Raw genomic sequence first — 22,584 nt, forward strand, 5'->3', positions numbered from 1 at the left:
TGGCATTGTGGTAAAAATCATTACAGTACATGAGGCTATTCTTGACAGATATTAATGTATATTTTATTAACTGTTACTTAGATACGTACAGCAAAATTAGAAGATTAAGTAAGGATTGATAAGTAAGGTCCATGAAATAGTCTTCTGCAATTAATCATAAATACCAAATAATGCTTGCTGTCTAACAGACAAAATTATTATTGGATTGTTGGCAATTGCTTAAACTCAGTGAACGATTGAAGATTAAATGTCACTTGGGATTAGATGAAACACTAAAGAGAATGCAAGAAAAATGTACAATTATATGTGGAATAGAATATATCCAACTTTACAAATTAATTCCTCAATTTGGAATAATCTCATCACCACGGTTATTTCTTTCACAAGTGGTTAATTGGTACTGCTAAATTTAATGACAAGTTGCTACCAATATTTGCGTCAAATAAAGAATCCCAATTTGTGTAATTTAGGTGTAGTCTTACAAATCTCCCCTAGGTGTCAGTAATGAAATTATAACCACGTTTAGAGAGTCAACGCTGCGACGTCATCATTACGCGCCCTTCAATGGTATAAAGTAAACCATGCACGTGAGTTTAAGAAGCTCGAAGCTGTTAAATGTCCACTTTTTAGATCAGCAAATCAGTTTACTTTACAAAGTCAGGTCAGATCGGAATCGATATTTACTCTCGTCACTGTGTCAACAGAGCAACTTGACGATGGCGGAGCAGGCGGCGGATGTTAACGACGGCGGATTACCAGGAGAAAAAGTGACGGCGACAGAGACGACCGAAACGGGCAAACGCAAAAGCGAAGAGCAAGAACAACCAGAGTCAAAAACTCGAGGGAAGAGACGAAGAGGAGCCGGGGGAAAGAAGCTTCGTCCGGGCGAAAGGTACATCCCCCCTCCGCAGAAGCGTAATTCTGGCGTCAGCTTCAGTGAGGAGCACTTTAAGGAGACCTCCTACTACTTCGAAGGTGGTCTGCGCAAGGTGCATCCGTACTATTTTGAGTTTAAAACGTACTGTAAAGGGCGATGGATTGGAAAGACTCTTCTGGAGGTCTTCAAAAGTGAGTTCAGAGCCGAGTCCATCGACTACTACCAGAAGGCCGCTAAAGAGGGTCGCATTCGGCTGAATGACCAGCCTATGGAGGACCTGTCTGTGGTACTCAGGGTACGTTTCTCCAGCATGAGTAATCCACATCTGTTTATACCATTAATGTAATGTTTTCAGTCCCTGTTGTTGTTGGTTTGATTAGAAACATCCAACTCTTCTCAGAATAATGACCACATGAAGAACACGGTGCACCGCCATGAGCCCCCAGTAGTTGGTAAACCCCTGGAGGTTCTGGTGGATGATGGTGAAGTGCTGGTGGTCGACAAGCCTGCCTCCATACCTGTCCATCCCTGTGGCCGATTTCGCCACAACACAGTGATTTTCATCCTGGGGAAAGAGCGGGGCATCTCTGAACTCCACACTGTCCACAGGCTGGACCGCCTCACTTCTGGAGTGCTGCTTTTTGCCAGGACGCTTGAGACGTCTCAGAAGTTGGACCAGTTGGTCAGAGATAGGCAGGTATGTCCCCGGTGTCAGTACAGTGGAGGTTTTGTCATCAAGATAGAATTTGCAATTAAAACAATATGCTTTTTGTTCTCCTTTCTATCAGCTTGAAAAAGAGTACGTTTGCCGCGTAGAAGGCGAATTCCCCAAGGAAGAGGTCATTTGTGAGCAGCCGATCCTTGTCGTTTCCTTCAAAATCGGGCTGTGTAGAGTGGATCCAAAGGGAAAGGAATGCAGAACTGTCTTTCAGAGACTTAATTTTAATGGTAAAACTAGCGTGGTCCGCTGTTTGCCTCTGACGGGGCGCACACACCAAATCAGGGTTCACCTCCAGTACCTGGGTTTCCCCATCCTCAATGATCCCATTTATGGGTCCTCAGCCTGGGGTCCTCACAGAGGTAAGGGGGGGCTATTTGAAAAGAGTGATCAGGAACTCTTACAGGCTCTAGTGGAGGAACATCGCTCTCAGGAAAGTCTTCACTTGTTGGACATTCCAGATGACGCATGTGAACAAGCTCCCGAGCAACACGAGACTTCCACGAAAACGGATAAATCCGATGGCGCTTCTGAAACCAAAACAAGTTCAGAATGTCAGCAGCCACATATCAATTCAGCGCCACCTGCAGGTTCTAGTTCAAGCAGGATGACCGCGAACGAAGCAACAGGCAGTTGTGCAGACATGAGTACTCACATGTCAGACAAATCTCCAGCAGAAACAAATGGGAGTCCAACCGAAGCGGCTGACCCAAGTGGGACAGCTCCTCCTGGCAGCAGGGACCACCTGTGCAGTGAATGTGGACTGGTGAGACCAGATCCGACGAAGAAGGAGCTCACTATGTATCTCCATGCATTACGCTACAAAGGACCTGATTTTGAATATACAACACGTTTACCTGATTGGGCCACAGAGGAGTGGGTGGACACTGATTAAGCCTGATGGTGACGTAATCCTCTCGTTTGAGTTTCGCATTGGCTGTTTCTGGGATAAACGTTTTGGCCTGACGGCGACGGCTCGCTTCATTTTTGTTTAGCTCCAAAAGCAAAACTCAACTGTGCTTAAGAAGGTGACTGATTTTGTGTGGATAAATGTCAAGTTTTAGTTTAAATTTAATTTATCTGCCGTTCCAAATGAATTTTCAATTAAATCAAGAGACATTTTCTGGAAAATATTTTTATTTCAGCCATGTGATGAATCAAAATTGATAAACGGTGACATGACCTTTTTTTAAATGTGAAAAGCCTGTTGTAGCTGTATTGGTCTCTAAGGCAGATTTGTCTGCTGAGTGCTGCAAAGTGAAGGCCAACAGTTGTGTTTGTACAGTCCCGATGTCAAACGCAAACACTTGGTGCAAAGTGAAGGCTCGATTAAAGCTACACAAAGGCACATCTGCCACAGGTCCGTTTCAGGTCTGAACCACCACTACATCGACATGACTGGCTTTTTTTTTAACCACGAGAAGAGAACACTTTTCACAGAAAATGTACAGACACATGGTACATTCTGTAAAAAAGAAAAAAAAAATGTCGAAGTTGGAGAGAAAAGCTTTGCTTCCACCTAACTGTATTGCACTGCTGTATGGTCTTTTGCAACTTAATATCTCTTAAAAGACAAAAAACAACCATGAGCTTCAGCATCTAAAATTAGCTGGTGACACAGCTGCTCTAGAAAAAGTGTCTTTTTAAAGGCTAAGGCGTCCACTGACATCCAGGGATCCTGCAGGTCTTAGCTCTATATTTGCGCTTCTGATGCCCGTCATAGAAAGAAAATGGCATATTTCGGCACTGAAGACACATCCTCATCATTTAAAATACTCAGTGACATGATATTTGAGTCAAACGCTGACTTTATGTATTCCTCACATAGTGCAAATCCAATTGAATGTAGATTATCGTTTGCTACTTAAATATACTTTTCTACACATTTATTTCAGTAATCCCAAAATCCATAAATGTGTATGGCTCATTAACTCCAATTCCAGCATGATGGGAAGGTCAACAGCTCCACTGTGGCGGGGTTTGCACCTTCCAGATGCAATGAACGTTTGTGTTGATGCACATTCGGGTTCTTGAGCAAAGCACTTGAAATTGTGTGTCTGAAGATACCAGGTTGGAAAAAGTCACGCTTTGACAGCTGTGTTGACCAGGTAAAACGGTCAGGCTGTGACCACTTTGCTCAGCATGTATCCTCCTGCTGTCCGTCTCTCTTTATCCAAACATCTGGAAGGTCCGGCTTACTGTTCGGTAAGATGACGACTTCTTGAACGGGGCGGCCTTTACCGCCCATCTCATAAACGGTCTCTTTCAGAGAGAGGCGTAGCATTTCTCTCCTCCCGTTTAGGTGTCCTGGTTTTAGATGCGCCTCCTCTCTGTCCTTTTGCGGCATGGTTGAGGGTCCTGGTTCAGTGTCAGTCAAGCATGTTTCTTTTGAGTCTTCCAGACCATCAGAGCTCTGAGACTGGAAAGAGATCTCCTGGTTATTGGCGCAGGGTTGCTCTCCTGTGATTTCCTCATCTTTGCACAGAGATGCTTGGTCAGTGGTCTCTATTGTCTGGCTAATGATGGTCTCCTCTAAGCTGGAAGAAGAGAAGGATGTGTTGCTCCAGTGCTTCACCCCACTAGGCTGACCCCTGCATGCATTACACAGTAGCTTGTCATTAGATGCGTCGTCTTGTTCCAGGCCAGCGGTCTTTTCTCTGTACGGAGATGAAGTCTGGAGAGCTGGAGGGGCCTGACAGATATTATGTTCCAAGCCACACATCTCCTCAGAGTCCCCGTTCATGCTGCCCCTGCCTGCGTCTTTCCCACAGTACACGATCTCATCAGAGAGGATCGAGGGTCTGTTGGACAGCTTACTGGTGCAGGTGCTGTTTTCAAAGCTGTCACTCCGTCGATAGGCCAGCGGCTGCAGCTCGTACTGCTCTGGCCTTCTGCCCCCGCCCCCACCTAAACTCGTCTGTTTCTGTCTCTGAAGCTGATGGTTGGGGTACAGAAAGCCACCTGCAGATTTGTCATAACTCCTCCTCGTTCTGGAGCTGGCATAAGCCCCGTTAGCGGTCGAAGCTGGTGACGAACCCCCCTCTGCCGCAGAGCAGGAAGCCAGTGTGGCTTCGGGGTGATCGGAACAACGCGGCAGGCTGAGCTTCCCGCACTTTGTCTGAGGTCCACAAAAGCAGCAGAGAGACTGAAAAAAGAAAGTAGAAAAGCCACATGCTACACACTTCACCAAAAAGAGGAAAATACCCAGTTTTCTGAACAGTAAGGCTGTGGCAGGTAGCATGAGGATTCCCATGGAGAAAAATGCACCAGAAACTATTGCTACAGGGCATCCCATCCTTTTAGTGGAGTGCGCTACTTTTCCGATCTTGTCTGAATGGGGAGCCATGCTGTAGGATACACAGTAGTTGGCAATAAAGTCGACGGACAGCCCTGCTGCCGATGACACAAACAAGGCCTCGGTGCCACTCAGCTGCCATTCAAGGAGGACGAAGAGGCTGACGGTGACAAAAACGCTGCCACCTACAGCTACAGTTCCGTATATGCTCAGTGGGATGTTCCATGTGGTCAAGAGGAGCAAAGCTAATGTCAGAGCTACGGAGAAGCCGGCTACCAGCAGAATTTCTGAGCTCAAAGACTGCTGAAGATCAAATAGTGTCAGATTACTAATGAACCAGCCGTTCCGCAGCCCCAACGGTGCATCTGATATTTCTCTCTTAAACCATGTGGTAAATTCTCTGTAAGAAAGGCTGGTTCTGCTGTAGTTGAAGCTGTAGTGGTATGTGGTCCTGAATGACAACACAAGGGCAGCTACCCGTCCATCTGGTTGGAAGTACAGGCCTCTGTGGTCCAGATGGCCCTCGGCATACCTCTCTGCCAGCATCATACTGAGGCAGTTCTCAAACACGGCGGGAGGGTAGGGGAACAGAATATCGTTACAGCAATAGTTGGAGGCATAATCAGTCTCCGAGCACTGTCTGAGAGACAGCCAGTTAATCAGCTGCTCAACAAGACAGATGTTGTCTGTCAGGTCTTTATCCTCCGGTGATGGCGGGGCGTAAAAGCTTAGGTTCTGAACCCGGCCACATAAGTCCTTTAGCCAAACCTGCGCTTCTGGTCGGTTCATGTTAAAATCGGCATCAAAAACCAAAGACCCATTGCTTTTAGGGTCAAACTGGTCTCCATTATCAATTGGCTGGACGCCCCAAACAAGCATTAACGTAAAAGGTTTGTCCTCTCCATTCCTCTGCCTCTCAAACATAAACATGTGACGATATTCTGCGTCATAGCGTTCGAACGGGTGACTGGAGCGGAAAAGCTGAGGGGCCCTTCCATCTAAGGTGGGCAGCTTCATGCCTGGATCAACACATGACATGTATGTCCCGCCAGCAGCAAGCACAGCAAAACAGCACACCCAGATGTACCGAAATTTTACCACTCCGCAAGGCAGAATTTTCATGAACAGCAAGTTTGACGTGTCGGCAAGACCCCTTTTGATTTCTCTCAGCTTCTGCTGGACAACGAAGAGACATTTTTTGCGTGAACTTGTATCCCAGAAGCCACCAGTTGTTTTGGAACAGCATGGGTTCCACCCCTGCACTGCGGCAGATGCAGAGGATGCCTCTGCGTGACGCTCTCGCGCTATAAAAGAACACGGCAGCCACACTAATGCCGAGATCGAGCTGATAATCGAGGCAGTTCCGAGGTAAATGGAGAAACATCTGATTGCTGTGATGCTGCTGAGATAACCAGAGAAAAATGTTGCACTGGACGTCAACCCTGACGCTAGAATCAAATAGCCCACTTCCTGCAAGGTCCTGTTTACCCTCTTCTCCAGGGAGGCTGGGGGATTCTGGGATAGCTGCTGATTCCAGAAGTCGGTGAAGATGAAAACCTGATTGGAGCAGATTCCCAAGAGAACCACGGCTGCTAAGAGGTTGACCAAGGGAAAGAAATTGAGGTGAAACACTACTTTATAGAAAAAATACGAGGTGAGGAGGGAGCCTGCGACCGCCACTGCAGACAAAACAACAATGAAAGCAGAGTGGAGGTATAGAACCATTGTGAAGAGAAGAGCCACCACGGCCAGGATGGGGTAGATCGAGTCCCGAGCTAGGTAATACTTGAATAGCATCTGCTTGATTCCAAAGTCTATCCCAGTGATGGTGGTACTGTTGTACGTCAGATCCTTGCTTTCAAGACCGTTCACGTACATCTTCATCATGTGTTCCCCTTTACTGATGGGCAGGAACAGAAGGCTGTACTTTAGGGTAGGGATTTGGTATCTGACTGTTTGTGGGCTGAGGAAGTCCTTATCCACCAGGAAGTGCAGGATCTGGAACACTACACGAGACTGTTTACAGTGGGAGGGGACGGAGGAACAGCCGCCCAGTTTGGGTCTGTCAACACACGCCTCTACGAGATGTCCTTCATGATAATATGGGGCACATTTACGGAGAATGTTCAAAGACTCGGACACCTATCGAGAGAGAGAAAAGGTCACGTCACTAAAGAATTTGATGCTCTGGGGTTTTTTCCCTTGAAAACTTTAAACTCCAGACTATTATGTAAGCGTTAGCCTGCGTCTATAATAATTATTCAGTGATTTGTTTGCCTGCTGCTCAACCTGCTGTGATGTGAGACTGAGGCAGCGGGAAGCATTAGTGAGGACAGCCAAGTAATTCCCCAGAGACCAACTCGGACAACAGCCGGTTCCGGCCGCTCCGTCAGCCTCCACCTTCACGTGCTGCTGGCACAGGTCCTGAAACTGAGCCTGGGAGCGAATCTGCATTAGACACAGCAAAGATTTTCTATAATATATGTTAATATATGTTTGAGGAGGACAATTCATTTTGGATCAAAAGACACAGATTTGGCCGATTTAGTAGCAAGTTGGTGACTGAACCGATGGTGGCGTGTTGCAGAGGAGCGAGGGTGAGCTGGGAGGCAAACCTTGGATTGCTCCATCGCACACATGGCGTGGATGGCGTTCAGACTCCAAAGGCTGGCCGAGTTCTCCGATCGAAAGACCAACTGGGCCAAATGTTCTCCTGCATGGAGAGACAGATGGATCCATCATACACAGACGAGGTGAACAGCAGTGATGTTACAGTAATCTAGGCTTCTCGTATCGAGGTCCCATGATGTAGCACGTGTGTTTCATGGCTATAATCGGCATTCAACCCGCTGGTCTCACCTGGCGAGTTGCAGAGAAAGGTATCTGGGGACGAATCTGTAGCGAGCATCCTCTTAAGCCGCACTCTGGAGAGATCGTGACCTTTGCTGCCGTCGCCAGTGCTGCCGCAGGATAAATCGTGAAAAAGTAGAAAACAGCCTCGCGAGAACAGATTTTTATTTGCTTTGTAATGTGGTGTGTGTGTTAATGTGTGTTTAACCTTTGATTGAGCTGCTGTGGTAAGTGAGAGAGTGGTTTCCCAGGACCTGTGTTCTCCTGGAGCAGGAATAATCTGGACTGACGAACTCCGATGTACGTTCCCCGTGGCTCAAAGCCCTGAAGTAGAGCAAGCACATCCTTTAATGTGATGCATCACTGCAGCATCTCAGGAGGGGGATGGGGCAAAAAAGTGGATGGAAACATCCATAATTGACTGAGTCCCACATAAACCCTGGGGTTAAATGTTGCATGCAACCATATCCCAGTTTGGTGTGTGAACACAACTGTGTGTACGTGAGAAGGAGAGACTCACAAGCAGAGGGTCAGAAAAATCAGGTAATGGACCAAGAAAGATTCCAGCCAGTGAGAATCCCAGCAACAGCATGACACAACCCAGCAACACTACCGTTGGGTAGTTCACTATCACACGGGAATAACTGCCAAAACCACAGAAGAAAACACAAAAGCTTGATTAATAAATAATCACGGTTTTACAAGGGAACACGGTTGGCAGCACTCACAGTCTCAGCACGCAGGAGAAGCCTCCGTCCCTGTAAGCACATTAAAGTGGTGATTAAAACACACTCAGAGTGAAATCTGCCACTTTCCCCGATGAAACAGACCTCACTGTCGCCCCAGGCCGCTGTGCGGGTTTCTGCACCCCGCTGTCCTTTGACCCCTGCAGCCAGTGGCACTGCACCGCTTCGTGGCAGGACAGCTGATGAGCTGAGCCGTAATGGTCAAGGGTCTGTCCCACGGTGCCCCTCTCCCCACTGGGACCTCCTGCGTTGGAGTGACGGTTGTGGCAGGCTTTTGGTTTGGCTGGCACGTAATGGTGGCAGCAGTGGCCTTTGTGGGGCGGTAGAGACTCATAGGCACCAACTTGAGGACCCTGAGAGATCTCAAAGGAACAGATTACATAAATCTGGTATAATTCCTATTGTTTGTCACTATAGTCAGCGACGGACATACTTGCTGATAAAGCTGGCAGGAGGAAGAGGGTCTGCCGAGGCTGCTGCAACTGTCGCCCAGCTCCGCCTCAGAGTCCAGGACTGTCAGCTGGAACCCGTCGGCACAGTCGCTGTCAGGAGGGCACAGAGAAACTGCTGGGATGTCACTGGGAGAAGCAAACAGACAGAAGGAGAGAAAGATCATATTTAAGACTGCAATAATTCGATCTGTAAATATGGACGGTTCCTTGAGTCACATGTAATGATACAACTATCCAGATATTTGAGACATATTTACTCAGGGGTTTTCTACCAGCCCCGTGCATGAGACTATAGATAACTATTTTTAGCCACATTAGCTTTAGGAAACATTCGTGGTCTGTCTGTGATCCAAATTTGAATCTGAGTGAGTCCCATGGCTATGGTTATCATTTAATCTAATTATCATCAAACCGTGAAGCTACAATACTCTCTATTCACAAAAACCATGTCTTCAGCTTCACATCTCTACATTTTTAGTGCTTACGGGCTAAACTATAGTGTCAAACTGTTCACACTGGCCTTTTAGATTCCACTGAATTACTGTATATATCAGTATAACTACAATCAAAGTTTTACACCTGTATCACATGGACAAGCTATTGCACAGCTATAGGAAAAATGATGATTTTATAGAAAACCTGGAGTCCCCTGATACTGAATCCAAAGTTAAGGAACAGCTAATGTCTAGCTGCATCTCACTAGGAGCCTTTTAAATCTACTGTGTTTCCCACACACTTGTTTTTCCACATTAGACTGGAAGCAACCGTAATTCCTGTCTTGTCACTATGGTGACACAGTAGGTAAACTGAAGATAAATGACCTGTTTTATTAGCCCATCATAACAGAATGTGCTGATGACTAATGTGTGGTATATGATACAGAGCAGAGGGGATATTAGTGGTGCTCAGAGAGGATCCAAAGCCAGAATTACAACTAAATAACACAGACTCAGCAGCTCTAGTTATTATTCAGTCTATTGAAGCCTGTTTCCACCCCTATTATCCGCCATTGTAGCTTCAGAAACTGTTCTGTCCCGCCAGGTTCAGGATAATCTCCATTTTTAGGTTCATTATTCGTTTTTTTGGTTTGTTTTTACATCTAAAGCACATCCACACAGTGGGTGACATTTTGTGGAGCTGTTCAATATTTCAGAAGCTGAGTCTAAAAATATATATTCAAAAAGGTGTTGCTGAGCTTCAGGCCACGCCCAGGCTGTGATATCACAATGGCATCACACCCCCGACACATCAGCAGACAACATGCATTGATTTTTCATTCCGGTTTACAATAATTCATCCCTGCTCTATAGGTGAATGCAATCTGTGACTGCATTAGCGGATACAGTCATATATTTTCACAATTTACACTGTGGGTGTGTGTGTGTGTGTGTGCTGCATAGATGCTGCTGAATGTATGCAGGTTTACATAAAGGCTTCAAAAATAAACTTTCCTGTGTTGGACATTGCATTCATTTTGTAGTGATAATACGTTGTTCATCAGGACTATTATTTAAACTGCAGCCGTCCTTTTACATCCGTCACTCAACCTGTTCATTTGATTGTAATAATTTCCTTTCTTATGTAAATTGGTCAATTAATTCAATTTTAATTCTCATTTGTCTCTACAAGAAAAAGCCCAGGCTGTGTGTGTGTGTGTGTGTGTGTGTGTGTGTACGTATGTGTACATTTTCCTAGATCTACATTTTAAAAATACTGCTGTTTCCTGTCATGTTAAAAGCACAATGGCCATTTACACCAGGATGACACAGATGACCCAGAGAGCTAAACAATAAATATAATTTAAAAAAGAATAATAATATTAAATAAAAGACACTGTGACCTCACAAAATGTTAATATGATTTTTTAGGAGATGTCAAGCACACCTGGAACCATCCCTGGGAATGACTTGACCATAAATGACAATGCCTGATATGCAGAGAGCGTCTTCCTGCTGTGCACAGCTGGACTGAACAACACAGGGGGGTAAAAACACCATCACGACGCCACTACAGCTCTGCTACACTGGTCACAATCGCTGCCATCAATCAAGAAAAAGGAACGAGACGCACCTCTGAAAACCCTCCCGGATGTCCCGTTCATCTGTGGGAGATTCATCCATCACTATCGCATCCGTGCTCTCTGCTGTCACGGTGCAGGCGTCCATCCTCCCCTTCCTCCTCCTGCTCGTCCTCGGGCTGCGGGACGAGGACGTAACGACTGCGTTATAATCGCTTTATTCTTTTCAAACTTGCCGAGCGACCAGTCTCCATGCGTCCAGACGGAGGTGATCTGGCGCGTACGTGCTCGTTTCTGGGCTTCGCCGCCACGGTGCGGTGCTGAGGCTGCGGAGGGTTAATCTGCCCTGAGCTGCGCGCTGATTGGTGGAGCCGCAGCGATGCTGAAGACGTGTCCAACCGGCTGCAGAGTTCACAGCAGACGGTTTTATATGAGTCGGTGCCTCGTTAATTGGTTGGGACAGGAGCTACAGCTGCCTTTAATATATGTGGTACACATGATAGTGCTTCAATGAAAGCAACAACAGCTGAACCTATTTCGCAAGAGAGATCAGACCAAGACAACAGTCACTGGCTAAATCACTGACAGCATATTTATTTCCAGGTACCAAGTGCTGAAAACCCCCAAAACCTTATTTCTCTTAGTTGTTCTTACTTTGGGATCCAATGAACAAAGAGCTGGAGAGCGAACAAAGAATATATTAGCCCAAATAGGCATAAACATTTATGTTTTATCCAAAATAGACTACAGTGGGGATGAATCGCTTTGTTTTTGTTGAGTGTTGCGAGAGCATCAGTTAACATTTGTGTTGCCAAACGCAGAAATCCCTGTGATCTGTGGAGCTCTGAACATGTGGTTCTGCACAGTTTCCACACAAATAGCTGAGAAAAAGAAGGATAGAAGAAAAGACAAAATGTCTTCAGGCGCAGAGCAGTGAAAGTCAGCCAAAGTTGACATAAAGACCCTGACACAGCAGACGGTCTCGCTACTGATGAGGCAGCTGTTGGCCCATCCCTGCTTTAAGATATTACTAATCATGACGCTGAGCTTTGTTTCACCAGATACTAACGGAATATAGACAGAAGCTAAGGAAAGACGGCACACAGGACATCTTTTTTGGACAAAAGTCCTGATCTGGCTCTTTGTAATTATGAGAAACAACAATGATGATCTGTGTGTGTGTGTGTGTGTGTGTGTGTGTGTGTGTGTGTGTGTGTTTCCACAGTCTCAGCAGAGACCTGGTTGGCATGGAGCTATCAGGACAGCCTCCTTCAGCTGATACAGCCGATGCACTGTTGACTTCACTGTGAACACACACGCGCGCGCACACACACACAGCTATGCACACTGCTAAAGGACAGAGTGTAGACAGCAGGCACACATGTAATGAGAGGCTGAGGAGAAGGAAGAAGGTTGGCTTTCAGGATGAAAGTGACAGCCACGGCAATTTCCTGGAGGATCTGTTTGATGAGGAGGAACACTTGGCTACAGCCTGATTACAGCCATCAATGCTGATGATAGCACAGAACTGACACAATGGCTGAAATTAGAATATCTATGTATTTTAAAATGGGTTTCAGTAGGTTACTATTAAAACATTCTAACAAGAACAAATTCATTTACCATGCTTGTTTATGGGGAATAATGTTCTTTGATGCCCTCTGCTGGACGTAGGAGGTAGTGACAAACATATTTAACTCCGATTGATCGGATTTAAGTTTTATTTTCTGAGGTAGTTTTAAATCAAGCGGTTAGCCAGCTGCTGGAATATTCCCTGGTATAAAAAGATAGATGTTTTTCATTTCCCCGATGTCGGCGATGATTTCTGCTTTAATCAGCCACTGCGTGGTTTCTATTTCGCCATAAAATCAGCCGCGGAGGGTCTTTGACACGCGGATTGAGTGACAACACGAGGTCGAGCTCTCCTGCAAAGTTGCTCGGGCGGGTGTAAAGTTACGAGCGGCCAGGACACACCTCCAGAGGGAGTTCCCGGGGAGGTGGAAATAAGGAGCTGATCCCTTGGAAAAAGTCAGTCCTTTCACTTGGAGTAGGTCGTCCGTGCCTGCGGCTGTGCGTCTACCCCCCCTCCTGCTCAGCTGCAGCAGCCGCGCCACCGGAGGGAACTGCCCGCTATGGGCCACTCATTACGCGCGGCTGCCCTCCTGGCTTTCGTGGTCCTCTCAATCCTGGTGTCACTCCTGATCAGCAGCGTGCAGCAGTTTGGAGGCAGAATATCACATTTAACCAACGCGACCCGCGCTGGCCACGAAGAATCCGCGTCGCTCCGCGGGGCGTTGATTTACCAACTGAACGAGAGGCGCAGAGAAATAGTGCCGCTGCTTTTGCTCCACGGTGGAGATGGTGATGATGATGCCGGCGGACTGCCCGGAGAGAGCCGCCTTTCAGCCCAGCATGGTCAACCACCGGACCCAATTTCGGATTCCAGTGTGTGGAACGAGATCGCGCACGGTTCGAGGGCAGCGCGTCTGGATGAGATGGGCTGCGACTCTCTGGTGGACATGCAGGCGGTGGAGGTCCTCGGCTCCGGCTACACCAAGCTGGTTGTCAAAGTAAATCTGGCCGGAGGTCAGCCCGTGGCGTTAAAACTGGTCAACGAGAAGGGGATCGATATGAGCAAGTGTGTGGAGGATTTTAAAGACCCTCACGGCTGCCGGGAGCTCGTTTCCTACAAGCTGAAGAAAGAACTCGTCCTGTTGCAGAGGTTGCAGCATCCGAACGTCATCAAGGTGAAAAGGCTCGTGCATTTGGAAACTTTTACCGATTCACGAGAATTTAGTTTCATTTGATTTATAATCACAAGCCAGAATTGTAATGTGGAATTGGCGAACCCCCTTCCAAGAACACCCGAGCTGCAGCTGGATTGTGCTAAATTCAACCTAATCCGTGTAGCACTCATCAAATTTTCTTTTGTCTCACACGCAGCGAGCCGAATGAAAAGACTTCACTGGCTCTGCGGGTCCTTCCCATCTAATTAAATTAAAATCATTGACCCTTCCATGACCTTTGGGTCGAGTGTGGAAGGGGCAGACAATGTCCTCCTCTGTCCTCCCTGCTGTCCCTGGCTACTTTTTGCCTTCATTCGGCCTCCCTTTGAAACTTGCAGCCCAACTCAAAATCACTTAAATTAAAGAATGGGCTTGTTTCTCATGTGATGACAGTGTGTGTGTGTGTGGGGGGGGGGGGGGGGGGGGGGGGGGGGGGTTATACGCCTAAAAGTACAAATCAATTTATCAAGCGCACGTCACAGTTCTCTTTAATGTGGTTTTACTGCCTGGAAAAACTGGATATTTTATTCATGTGCTTATTGCTATTGCAAGAAAAATCTTCCCTGACTAGCGGTTATTATTCGACGCTCCACAGCTGAAGGGTCACTGTGCAGGAGAAGCCGAGAAGGGCAGGCTCACCGTCATCCTGGAGCAGGGCGCTCCTCTCCAGATGATCCAGCTGCTCCAGAGTCCATGGGAGGACAGATTCAGGGTGAGTCTCAGCTCCCGTTTTCAGCCGCTGCCGTGCATTTTCCGCGGTTGTAAACCCAGTGGCGCTGCAGGGCGTTCGCACATGTAACATGTGCGACCGGCCTCCCGCTGCTCGTGGCCCGGAGAGATGAAGCATGAAGGATGATTGAGGCGGACATTTGAAACTCCTGAAGGGCCGACATCTGTCCCTGGGTCTATTTGATCAGGCCGCTGCTGCGGCGGAGATGAGTCCTGGAGTTAATCCACCGCCGGCTAGGAATGTCATCCCGTCACACACACGTACGCACACATGCTTTGTCGACCCCCTCGCCCAGGTACGCTCACAGCGGGAGTCGGCAAAGCCTGAATTCACACTCCAGGGATCTGAGTGTGTTAACGTGTGCGTGCCTTTGAAGGAGAAGGAGTATAAAGAGGAGTGAAGGAGGACAAATCAACCCGATCATATATGCGTCAGTGCTGGATTAGCGAAGAACAGAAATCACAGGCCGCCAGTATCACTTTAACTGCAGGGTCTCGTTTAGCCGTATCACCCAAATAGCTGTTCGTAATCCCCCCTCGAGCTGCTTGGCCCCTTTCAGCTACGTCGCATATGCGCAGGGCCGCACTAATCCAGGGGTGTTCGGTTTCAGCCAGCCCTGTTATTGCAATGCTTCGATCCTGCTAAGTGACACCCAGAAGACTCGGGGCATTACCTAACCGCACAGATATGCTCGTGGCGGGGTCCACTCTTGCCAGCTACGGTGCGCGGCTAGCGTCCTAATTTTGCCCGACTGGTATTTTCTCTTTTCCGTATTTATTGTGGGATTTAAAGGGTACTATAAAAACACGTCTCAGGAAATGGTTTGCAAATGTGGTTGGTGTAAAGATTTAGAGGCAAAAAAAGAGTGTTGCTGCACAGCTGCAGGTTCTGATATTTAACTGTTTTCTGCAGCACAATGAAACCTGTTTCATGATGGGACCATTTAAGACAACAGGGAAACCCAAATGAAAGGTTTCGTTTTTCCTCTTTTGGCTCCCAGGTGTGCCTGGATCTGGTCAGGCTCCTTCACTTCCTGTCCCGCTCTCCTCTGGGCTCCGTGGCCCTGCTGGACTTCCAGCCTCGCCAGTTCGTCACCGTGTCCGGCAGCCTGAAGCTGACGGACCTGGACGACGCCAGCGCCGCGGAGACGCCCTGCCAGACAGACGCCGACTGCGGCCTCCAGTTCCCGCACCGGAACTTCAGCCTTCCGTGCTCCAGCCGGGGAGTGTGTGAGGACCTGGGAGAGAAGAGGAACATTTACAACGCCTATAGGTGAGAAAGCCGACAGCTTTACTAGCTGATGGCTGGTGATGGATGGATGGAGCCGCAGTTATGTTAATGATTGCTTAAATACAGGCCTGACGGACGCCTGAAAGGCTGTTAAGGGTAAAAACACACAGCTGGATCATTGAGGCCTGACGGAGGAGACGAAAAAAGGAAGTCTTCTCCGTTCAGACAGACTTCCACTTTTGACAGCTTTACAGGCCGTGTTTGCTTTAGCGCTGCCGCGAGACATGCCGTGTTCTGCGCTAGCTACAGTATGTGACGAGGCCTGACTGAGTTGTCTTTGCCCGGCTCCAGGTATTTCTTCACCTACCTGCTGCCTCACCAGGCCCCGCCCGGGCTCACACACCTGGTAGACCACATCATGAACTCCACAGGTGAGGACAGGAGCTTTCTTGACTGTTGGGGATCATAAAGGAAAATCAGACTGCGATTGAAGTCGTGTAATGGCACGCCTCCGCCACCGCCCAGCTGCTCCTTTTAATGAGCTCGCCCAGATATTTTACCACATGCGCCGATCACAAGGGGGATTTTTGGGCGAGCGGGGGAGGAAAAAGCAGAGTTTTGAGTCTGTTCTGTGTGTCCAGGCGAGCTGAAAGCCGACATCAACGAGACCGTGGAAGCATTTGAACGCATCCTCCACCTCTACCGGTCGGGCCTGCACCTGGACAACCTGCCTCCATCGGTATTCACAGGTAACAGCTCGTGGGATAAACGCCGCTCTCTTTTCTCTTTGATCCCCCTTTTTTGTCGGCTAGCCGGCCTTTTCGCGCAGCTCTTCAGCCCCCGCCTCTGTTTTCATTTCGTATCTCGAGAAGAAGAAGAAGATGGGGGGGAAAAATGAAAGGTGGTGTTTTTTTTCCGCTCCGGCTGTTTTGACAGGTTTATTAGGCAGCTGGAATGAGAGGACAAGACCGACAAAGTGGGATTAATCCTGCAGGTCTGTGGCTCAGCACAGCCAGCGTTCGCTTCAAAAGACAGGGAGGGGGGAGAAAGCACAGGAATTGTGTTTTAACTCATTTAAATTATGCTTCTTTCTTTGATCTTTAAAGCCTTTTGAGGTTTTTTATATGAAATCGCCGTAGTTTATTTCCTGTCGTCATTTTCCATCCAGCCCACCCACAAAACCCTCCTTCGCCTTTGCCGTTCGATGTGCTTTAAAATTACTTCACTTTTTCTCCTCTTCAGCTCGTTTTTCACCGCCCCCCCCCCTCCACCCCCACTTTCCCGCTGCTCTCCGCTCTATGAAATATTAATAACAGAAAGGCTGGCTGCATTCCTGTGGTGAGATTTTCCATCCCACAGATGCTGGACTGTTTATATAGTAGCACTTTGTGAATTTAATCACAGATTGGGAGTAAGAGTCCCACACGGGCACTCGGGCTGACACGGGGAGGGAACGCTGTAGCTTAACAAGGAGGTGCTATGAGGCAACCCGGCTGCTGCGGCCTGCTTGATAAAACCTGGGGAAATTTCATAAGATTTTGTTGTTAGCAGCATTTGTGCTGTCAGGTTTAAGACTGAAACTCAGCCTGTTGCCCCCCTGAGATGGTGGAGGTTGGGCAGTAGCGACCGGGTGGCGGAGCCCCGGGATCAGGTTGCGCTCCATGTGCTGGTTCAGCTCTATTAAGAGCGGTGTTAAGTTGTCAATCACCCTACTTATTCCATAAAGTAGCGTGAAATGTAAAGGAAAATGCTGTAATTAGCACAGGCTGATCTGAGCACAGCTCAGAACAGAACAATCCAGCACACATTAGGGTGATTTCAGTTCATAACTATTGACTTTTCTTTTTCAAACTGGCTCTTTTTTCTATTTGGGTCACGTCTGCGAATGTTTTATAAAGGCAAAGCCACGTCAACGATAACTTTATATTAAATACGAAAGGCTCAGAATCGTGGAATTCCCACTGTGGAAATATGGGAGAAACCTTTAAATAAATATCAAGCCGCTGCTTTGAACAACAGGAAAGGCGAGTATGCAAAGATTGTGCCGTCGTCTATCAAAACACATATGAAGTCAATAAGAGAGGAAAAGCAGAGCTGCAGTAGAAGACGCATCAGAAACATATGCTTTCCATAAGACCCGGAGGATGAACAAAGTGTAATATTTGTGTGTGTGTTTGTGTGAGAACCAGCCTGGGTTCGACTTTGCTGACAGATGGAGACGGATCGCTGCTATAGATGCGTCCTTCTCCTTTGAGATTGTGGCTGATAGATGAAAATTAAGATGTATTTACTGCTCCAAACGTGCCTGCGTGGATCCAGAGCTCTTTTCTTCACGCGTCTCTCTCGGGCAGCTCAGGCTGCGTTCAGAAAAAACAGGCCTCTTTTTTTCCTCGCTCCCCTGAGAAGGATCCTCAAAACAGTCCTTCTCCTTGTTCCCTTTTCTCAGGCAGATCCTTATGCATGTTCCTCCCAGCGGTACCCCCTGTGTGCACGTGCACACTCACACACACACGCACGTGCACGCAGGCGCGCAGTGACTTCTGCCCTTTCCAGAGGTTAACAGTCGGTAAAGCTGTGCTCCTGCCGTACGGGTGCACAGACAAGGCTTTTGTTCTGATTTCGCGCGCACGCGTTCGCACGCACGTGTGCCTGTGCAGGCGCATGTTTGCATTTTTCTCCTCGTGGCTGCCACTAATGCGTAGCAGATGATTTAAAGCTCGACGCCGGAGTCGTCGGACCGAAGGGGTTAACGTGTCGAGCGCCGCGCAAATGTAGGCGAGGAGAAGCCGGAGTGGTGAAAAAAAAAAAAAAAGTGAAGATGTTGTTCACTTAAACTCCTTTTCTGACTTTCGGTGGTGAACATGCTCTTCTGGGATATGGGGGGAAAATTTCACTGAAATTTCAGGGCAGTGAATGCCTCACACAGGTCCTTAACAAGTCATAAATGGCGTTAAATAAACTCAACCTAAGGCAGTTATATCTTTAAGGGTCTTGAATAGAGCCTTTAACACCTTCAATTACCACGAACAATGATAATATTTATTCCTTTTTTAGTTAAGTAATTTCCAGTGATGTCACACAGATGTGGAAAGTGGAAACAAGAACCGTAGACAAAAAATTTAAAAAGGTTTTTTTTAAGAGGAAAATGGGGGAAAGTCAGTAAAATATGGAACCCCTATTACTGGCAGCAACGGAGCACAAGGAAATGTGCTCACGTACTGGTTTGTTCTGCTGCGGTATCCGTTTCTCCCAGGGAGCAGTGAACCCATCACCAGGGAGTGCTTCGCCATCTTTCAGTAGGGTCATCTATTCAAGTGGTTTCTCTTCTTCTGCGGTTAGATTACACGGTGATGCCAGGCACGGGAGCCTCCGGGAGCGTGGACTACCGCTGCTGGCCCTCTTACAGCCAGCAGGGCTGCGTGCTGTCGGTTCACAGCGCCAGAGAGGCGGCGTTCATCTGCAGCTCCCACCCCCAGTGCAGCAGCTTCACTCTGACGGGACAGAAGACGTGGACGGGTGAGTTAAAAACCCTCCCCTCTGTCTGAACTCCTGTTTTGTTGTATTATATTTGTATTTTATTGTGTGTATGACAGCTTAACTTGGCTGTAAATCTGTTGGAGATAAAATCCTCAAAGTGCCCCATAACAAGCTTGTATAGTCATCCAATAAATCATCTCTGAGAAGCAGCCGCTTCTCCTTTATGCGCACGTTTAAGCTCCGCGTAAAAGTTCCAGATCAACTCCAACAAGAACCAACGTCCCACCACACAATCGAGTCATCACATCACAACCCAGCCAGCAGCAAGTCCCTCCGCCGGCTCTCTGTTGCTCCAAAAATAGATCTCGCTCTGTATTTTCCATCACCTTGTCTTTTTTTTCACCGGCTTTTCCTTCCATTTCTGGGTCAAAGCCCGGGGCTAGGGTCCATGGAGCGTGACCCGAGCACCCTGGCCAGTTAGTAATTTGACCTCTGACCTCTGGTGGGTAGTCTGACATTCAGAACTAAAGCACAGGTTTTGTCAGGCTCTCACGTTTGCCGCTGGTTTCAGTCGGGCTCGCGCGGAGAACGGGGCTTTTATCCCCGAAGGTCACGTCCTATCGCCTTAATTTAACTGCGTTCCTCCATTTTGTGCCTCTCAGGGCGCCTCCTGGCCTCCTTCAGGAGCAGCTCCGCTCAACTGGTTCCCGATGAAGCGTCTGAAGTGTACGTGAAGAAAACCGAACGTCCCGCGGTGTGAGGCGACGGCGCCGCGTCCCAGCTGAGCCAGAACAGAACCAGACGACGAGCGGCGCATTGCACCGTGGGAGGGAACCGCATCCCCCCCGCACACCCCCCCCCATCCCCCGATTATAGCGCGAGGCAGGGCGAGAGGAGGCGGCTGAAGCGAGGCGAGTGAATGTGATGTATTTATAGGTCCTCCGATTGTTTGATCTGCCTGCCAGCTCGCTGCCGCTGCCGCTGCCAACTGCTTTTTAAGGGGATTTCCCTGCAGGTACAATTAAGGAGGGGAGAGCCTGGTGCCCTTTCTTTTATTTCTTTTCCTACCTTGTCTTTATTTGCCGTGTGCGTCGGCTTTTGTTGCGAGTCCAGGTCGGGGTACGAGGATTTCGAGGCCAGGAAGGTAACGAGAACAGCGGCTGCAGCTCAGCGTTTGAAGCCCCAGGATGAGAAGAGAAAACAAGCTCTTATACAAATAGCGTTTGATGTTAATGCGCCGGGGCTGCAGCCGCATTTTCACGGTTCCCCGGTTTTTTAGCTGCGCTGCGGTAGGAAACTGGCGACACCCATGAAAGCTCTGGCCCATCAGCGAGGAGCCAAGATGATTCAAACCATTCCAGTTTGTTTTTACACACTTTTGAAGCTAACTCGGCTTCGCCGTGCTTGGTTACGGATATTTATACGACCGGATGTAATTGTTTTTACATTGTTGCGCTTTGCACCTTGTGGGTGAAACTTTATTTTCAATGAAAAGTTAATCGCATTTCTTTTTTAAATACCTTGTTTATTGTCGTTTGTACAGTTTTCCCAGTTTGGTTGCATAAATGACTTGTTTATACATTTTTTCTGTTGTGGTCATTTGCATGTTTATTGAATTAGCCTTAATATAAGTAACAGCCTGTTGAGTTCTCATTAGCACCTGTGTGTGTGTGTGTGTGTGTGTGTGTGTGTGTGTGTGTGTGTGTGTGTGTGTGTGTGTGTGTGTGTGTGTGTGTGTGTGTGTGTGTGTGTTGAATCTTGTCTATACCTTTTTTCTTGCTGTGTGTTTTAAATCCTTTTATCTGCCCACACACCATCAATCGGAGCGGGCCGGACCACAAACCCTCAGAGCTCCGCAGAGTTTGCACAATACCAACGGAATGCATTCAAATGCTCCGCCATGCTGTGCTTATTATGGGCCTTAATTAATACATGCAAATGAGCTTACTTAGCAGCCCTTTCTTATGGTGGGAGCAGGGGGCACCGCTGTAAGACAAAGGCGCCCATCGGGAGATTCCGAGCTTAGTCTGCAGTTTGCACGCGAATGGGCCGCCTCGAGTGCCTGTTGGGAGGAGCTGGGGCGGCCGGAGATAAGCCTGGAGAAGCGGTGGATCCGCGTGATCGGGGATTTTCACAGGAGCATCATGGGGAGGACAAAGAGCAGAACAAACAGCAGCGACATTCATTCGTTTATAGCGAAGCTGCATTTCTGAAATGTTGAGTCACTGAGCTGTGAGGGGGGGACTGGGAAAGGCATGCCCCTGCAGAGGAGGCTTCCAGGCCTGCTCATCAGCAGAGGCCTCAGGGTCCTCCCTGCCTCATGTTTGGCCCCTTGTTTTCTGGACAAAGCCGGCTGATTACAGTCTGATTATGGAGATAAGGGAGTCTGAGTCAGATTAGATAAGAGCCGCCGCTGGAGTGACGAGCAGGACTGGTTAAATGGAATGGAAATATTCCCCCAGGAGTGTGTTTATCTATGCCCCAGCAAACAGACCTGACGGAAAGACCTGCAGGCCCCCAAATGACTTCTGGGTAATGCAAGCTGCCTTTTGCTCGACACAAAGAAGTGTGGCTCATTAATTAGGCTCAGGGAGGGCTCGACATGTTGATCCCGTAGTTTAAAACAAAATAAAAACGGGCTGCAGAACCCTCAGCCAAGCAGGAGAGGCTGAAGTAAGAAACAATCCAGGTAAAATAGAGAGTAGAGTAGAAATAAATAAACGGCTACGGTTCTCGCTCCGTTTGTGATTCGAACCTTGATACGTGTTAACAGGCGACAAATCAAATCAAGGAAGAATGTGTGAATAAGCGTTCCCAGAATGTTTAGGCTTTTAAGCCCCCCGCTCTCCCTGCGAGTCAGGACCAGGCAGCCACCTCCCAAAAAAACGCGGAAAAACCAGAACACCCGACAAGTCAGGTTTTATTCCCACTTGTAGCTTGACGTTAGCCACACAGCGCAGGCGTCCCCCAGTGATAGCACGGGGCCAGCGTTGGGCTCTCCCCCTGGAGCCAACTCGGAGAGTCAAATGTCTGATGCGCATTTGTTGGCGCTCCTCGACGCGGAAAAACGAATTTTCTGGCCCGTCTCGAGGGCTCCACATGCTTCCAATGTTCAGCGTGCAACCGTAGAACGTGACATCTTCATATGGCCGCTGAGTTCTACATCCGCAGCGTAACCGTGCACATTTCTCTAGATCCAGTTTGTGTATCCCTAGTGAAGACAGACTTTTGCCCCCCAACCCCCCCCCCCCCCCCCCGCGGACAGTTGTTATTAGCTGGAAATACGTGTGGTTGGGTTTGTGGCTGTGCTGCGCTGTGTTCCGTGCTCATACGTGCGTAGCTGAAATGTGGTATCTCCGTCCACGTGTTCAGATGTGGCGCGCTCTTCCTCCGTTTGGAACCGTGT

General features: G+C 48.2%; 3 protein-coding genes across 5 annotated transcripts; 2 read left to right on the top strand and 1 right to left on the bottom strand.

Moving 5' to 3' along the window:
• The first annotated feature begins 70 nt into the window (after positions 1–70).
• Positions 71–2,726, top strand: rpusd2 (RNA pseudouridine synthase domain containing 2). 2 transcript variants are annotated; one of them, XM_003962681.3, is made up of 4 exons: positions 71–587; positions 705–1,172; positions 1,278–1,574; positions 1,666–2,726. In XM_003962681.3, exons 1-4 carry the CDS (start codon positions 582–584, stop codon positions 2,488–2,490), a joined length of 1,596 nt encoding a protein of 531 aa, XP_003962730.2. In that variant the 5' UTR covers positions 71–581; the 3' UTR covers positions 2,491–2,726. The 2 variants fall into 2 exon arrangements, with proteins under 2 accessions (XP_003962730.2, XP_029687885.1); XM_029832025.1 differs by having other exon boundaries at positions 71–1,172.
• A 272-nt stretch (positions 2,727–2,998) lies between these two features.
• Positions 2,999–11,325, bottom strand: disp2 (dispatched RND transporter family member 2). Of its 2 annotated transcripts, none has more exons than XM_029832010.1 (10): positions 11,009–11,325; positions 8,920–9,064; positions 8,571–8,848; positions 8,469–8,498; positions 8,261–8,384; positions 7,949–8,064; positions 7,750–7,850; positions 7,506–7,603; positions 7,180–7,338; positions 2,999–7,032 (listed from the first exon to the last, which is right to left on the bottom strand). In XM_029832010.1, exons 1-10 carry the CDS (start codon positions 11,101–11,103, stop codon positions 3,733–3,735), a joined length of 4,446 nt encoding a protein of 1,481 aa, XP_029687870.1. In that variant the 5' UTR covers positions 11,104–11,325; the 3' UTR covers positions 2,999–3,732. The 2 variants fall into 2 exon arrangements, with proteins under 2 accessions (XP_029687870.1, XP_003962729.2); XM_003962680.3 differs by having other exon boundaries at positions 8,571–8,839; positions 11,009–11,324.
• Positions 11,326–12,852: 1,527 nt separating this feature from the next.
• On the top strand, positions 12,853–20,762 carry pkdccb (protein kinase domain containing, cytoplasmic b). Its single transcript, XM_003962679.3, has 7 exons — positions 12,853–13,702; positions 14,337–14,453; positions 15,472–15,743; positions 16,053–16,132; positions 16,343–16,450; positions 19,041–19,217; positions 19,841–20,762. Exons 1-7 carry the CDS (start codon positions 13,088–13,090, stop codon positions 19,936–19,938), a joined length of 1,467 nt encoding a protein of 488 aa, XP_003962728.3. The 5' UTR covers positions 12,853–13,087; the 3' UTR covers positions 19,939–20,762.
• The last annotated feature ends 1,822 nt before the right edge of the window (positions 20,763–22,584 follow it).

The sequence above is a fragment of the Takifugu rubripes genome, chromosome 2, assembly GCF_901000725.2.
Source record: "Takifugu rubripes chromosome 2, fTakRub1.2, whole genome shotgun sequence".
In the NCBI taxonomy this organism is placed as follows: domain Eukaryota; kingdom Metazoa; phylum Chordata; class Actinopteri; order Tetraodontiformes; family Tetraodontidae; genus Takifugu; species Takifugu rubripes.

What these genes read in the sequence shown, in the direction of transcription:
- rpusd2 (XM_029832025.1), top strand. Translation starts at nt 582, where the DNA reads ATGCACGTGAGTTTAAGAAGCTCGAAGCTGTTAAATGTCCACTTTTTA. An exon ending in ACCTGTCTGTGGTACTCAGG is followed by an intron (nt 1,173 to 1,277) that starts GTACGTTTCTCC and finishes AACTCTTCTCAG; the next exon opens with AATAATGACCACATGAAGAA. An exon ending in AGTTGGTCAGAGATAGGCAG is followed by an intron (nt 1,575 to 1,665) that starts GTATGTCCCCGG and finishes CCTTTCTATCAG; the next exon opens with CTTGAAAAAGAGTACGTTTG.
- disp2 (XM_029832010.1), bottom strand. Translation starts at nt 11,103, where the DNA reads ATGGACGCCTGCACCGTGACAGCAGAGAGCACGGATGCGATAGTGATG. An exon ending in CCTGCCAGCTTTATCAGCAA is followed by an intron (nt 8,849 to 8,919) that starts GTATGTCCGTCG and finishes TGTTCCTTTGAG; the next exon opens with ATCTCTCAGGGTCCTCAAGT. An exon ending in GTGCGATGGAGCAATCCAAG is followed by an intron (nt 7,339 to 7,505) that starts GTTTGCCTCCCA and finishes TGTCTAATGCAG; the next exon opens with ATTCGCTCCCAGGCTCAGTT.
- pkdccb (XM_003962679.3), top strand. Translation starts at nt 13,088, where the DNA reads ATGGGCCACTCATTACGCGCGGCTGCCCTCCTGGCTTTCGTGGTCCTC. An exon ending in AGCATCCGAACGTCATCAAG is followed by an intron (nt 13,703 to 14,336) that starts GTGAAAAGGCTC and finishes GACGCTCCACAG; the next exon opens with CTGAAGGGTCACTGTGCAGG. An exon ending in GGGACAGAAGACGTGGACGG is followed by an intron (nt 19,218 to 19,840) that starts GTGAGTTAAAAA and finishes TGTGCCTCTCAG; the next exon opens with GGCGCCTCCTGGCCTCCTTC.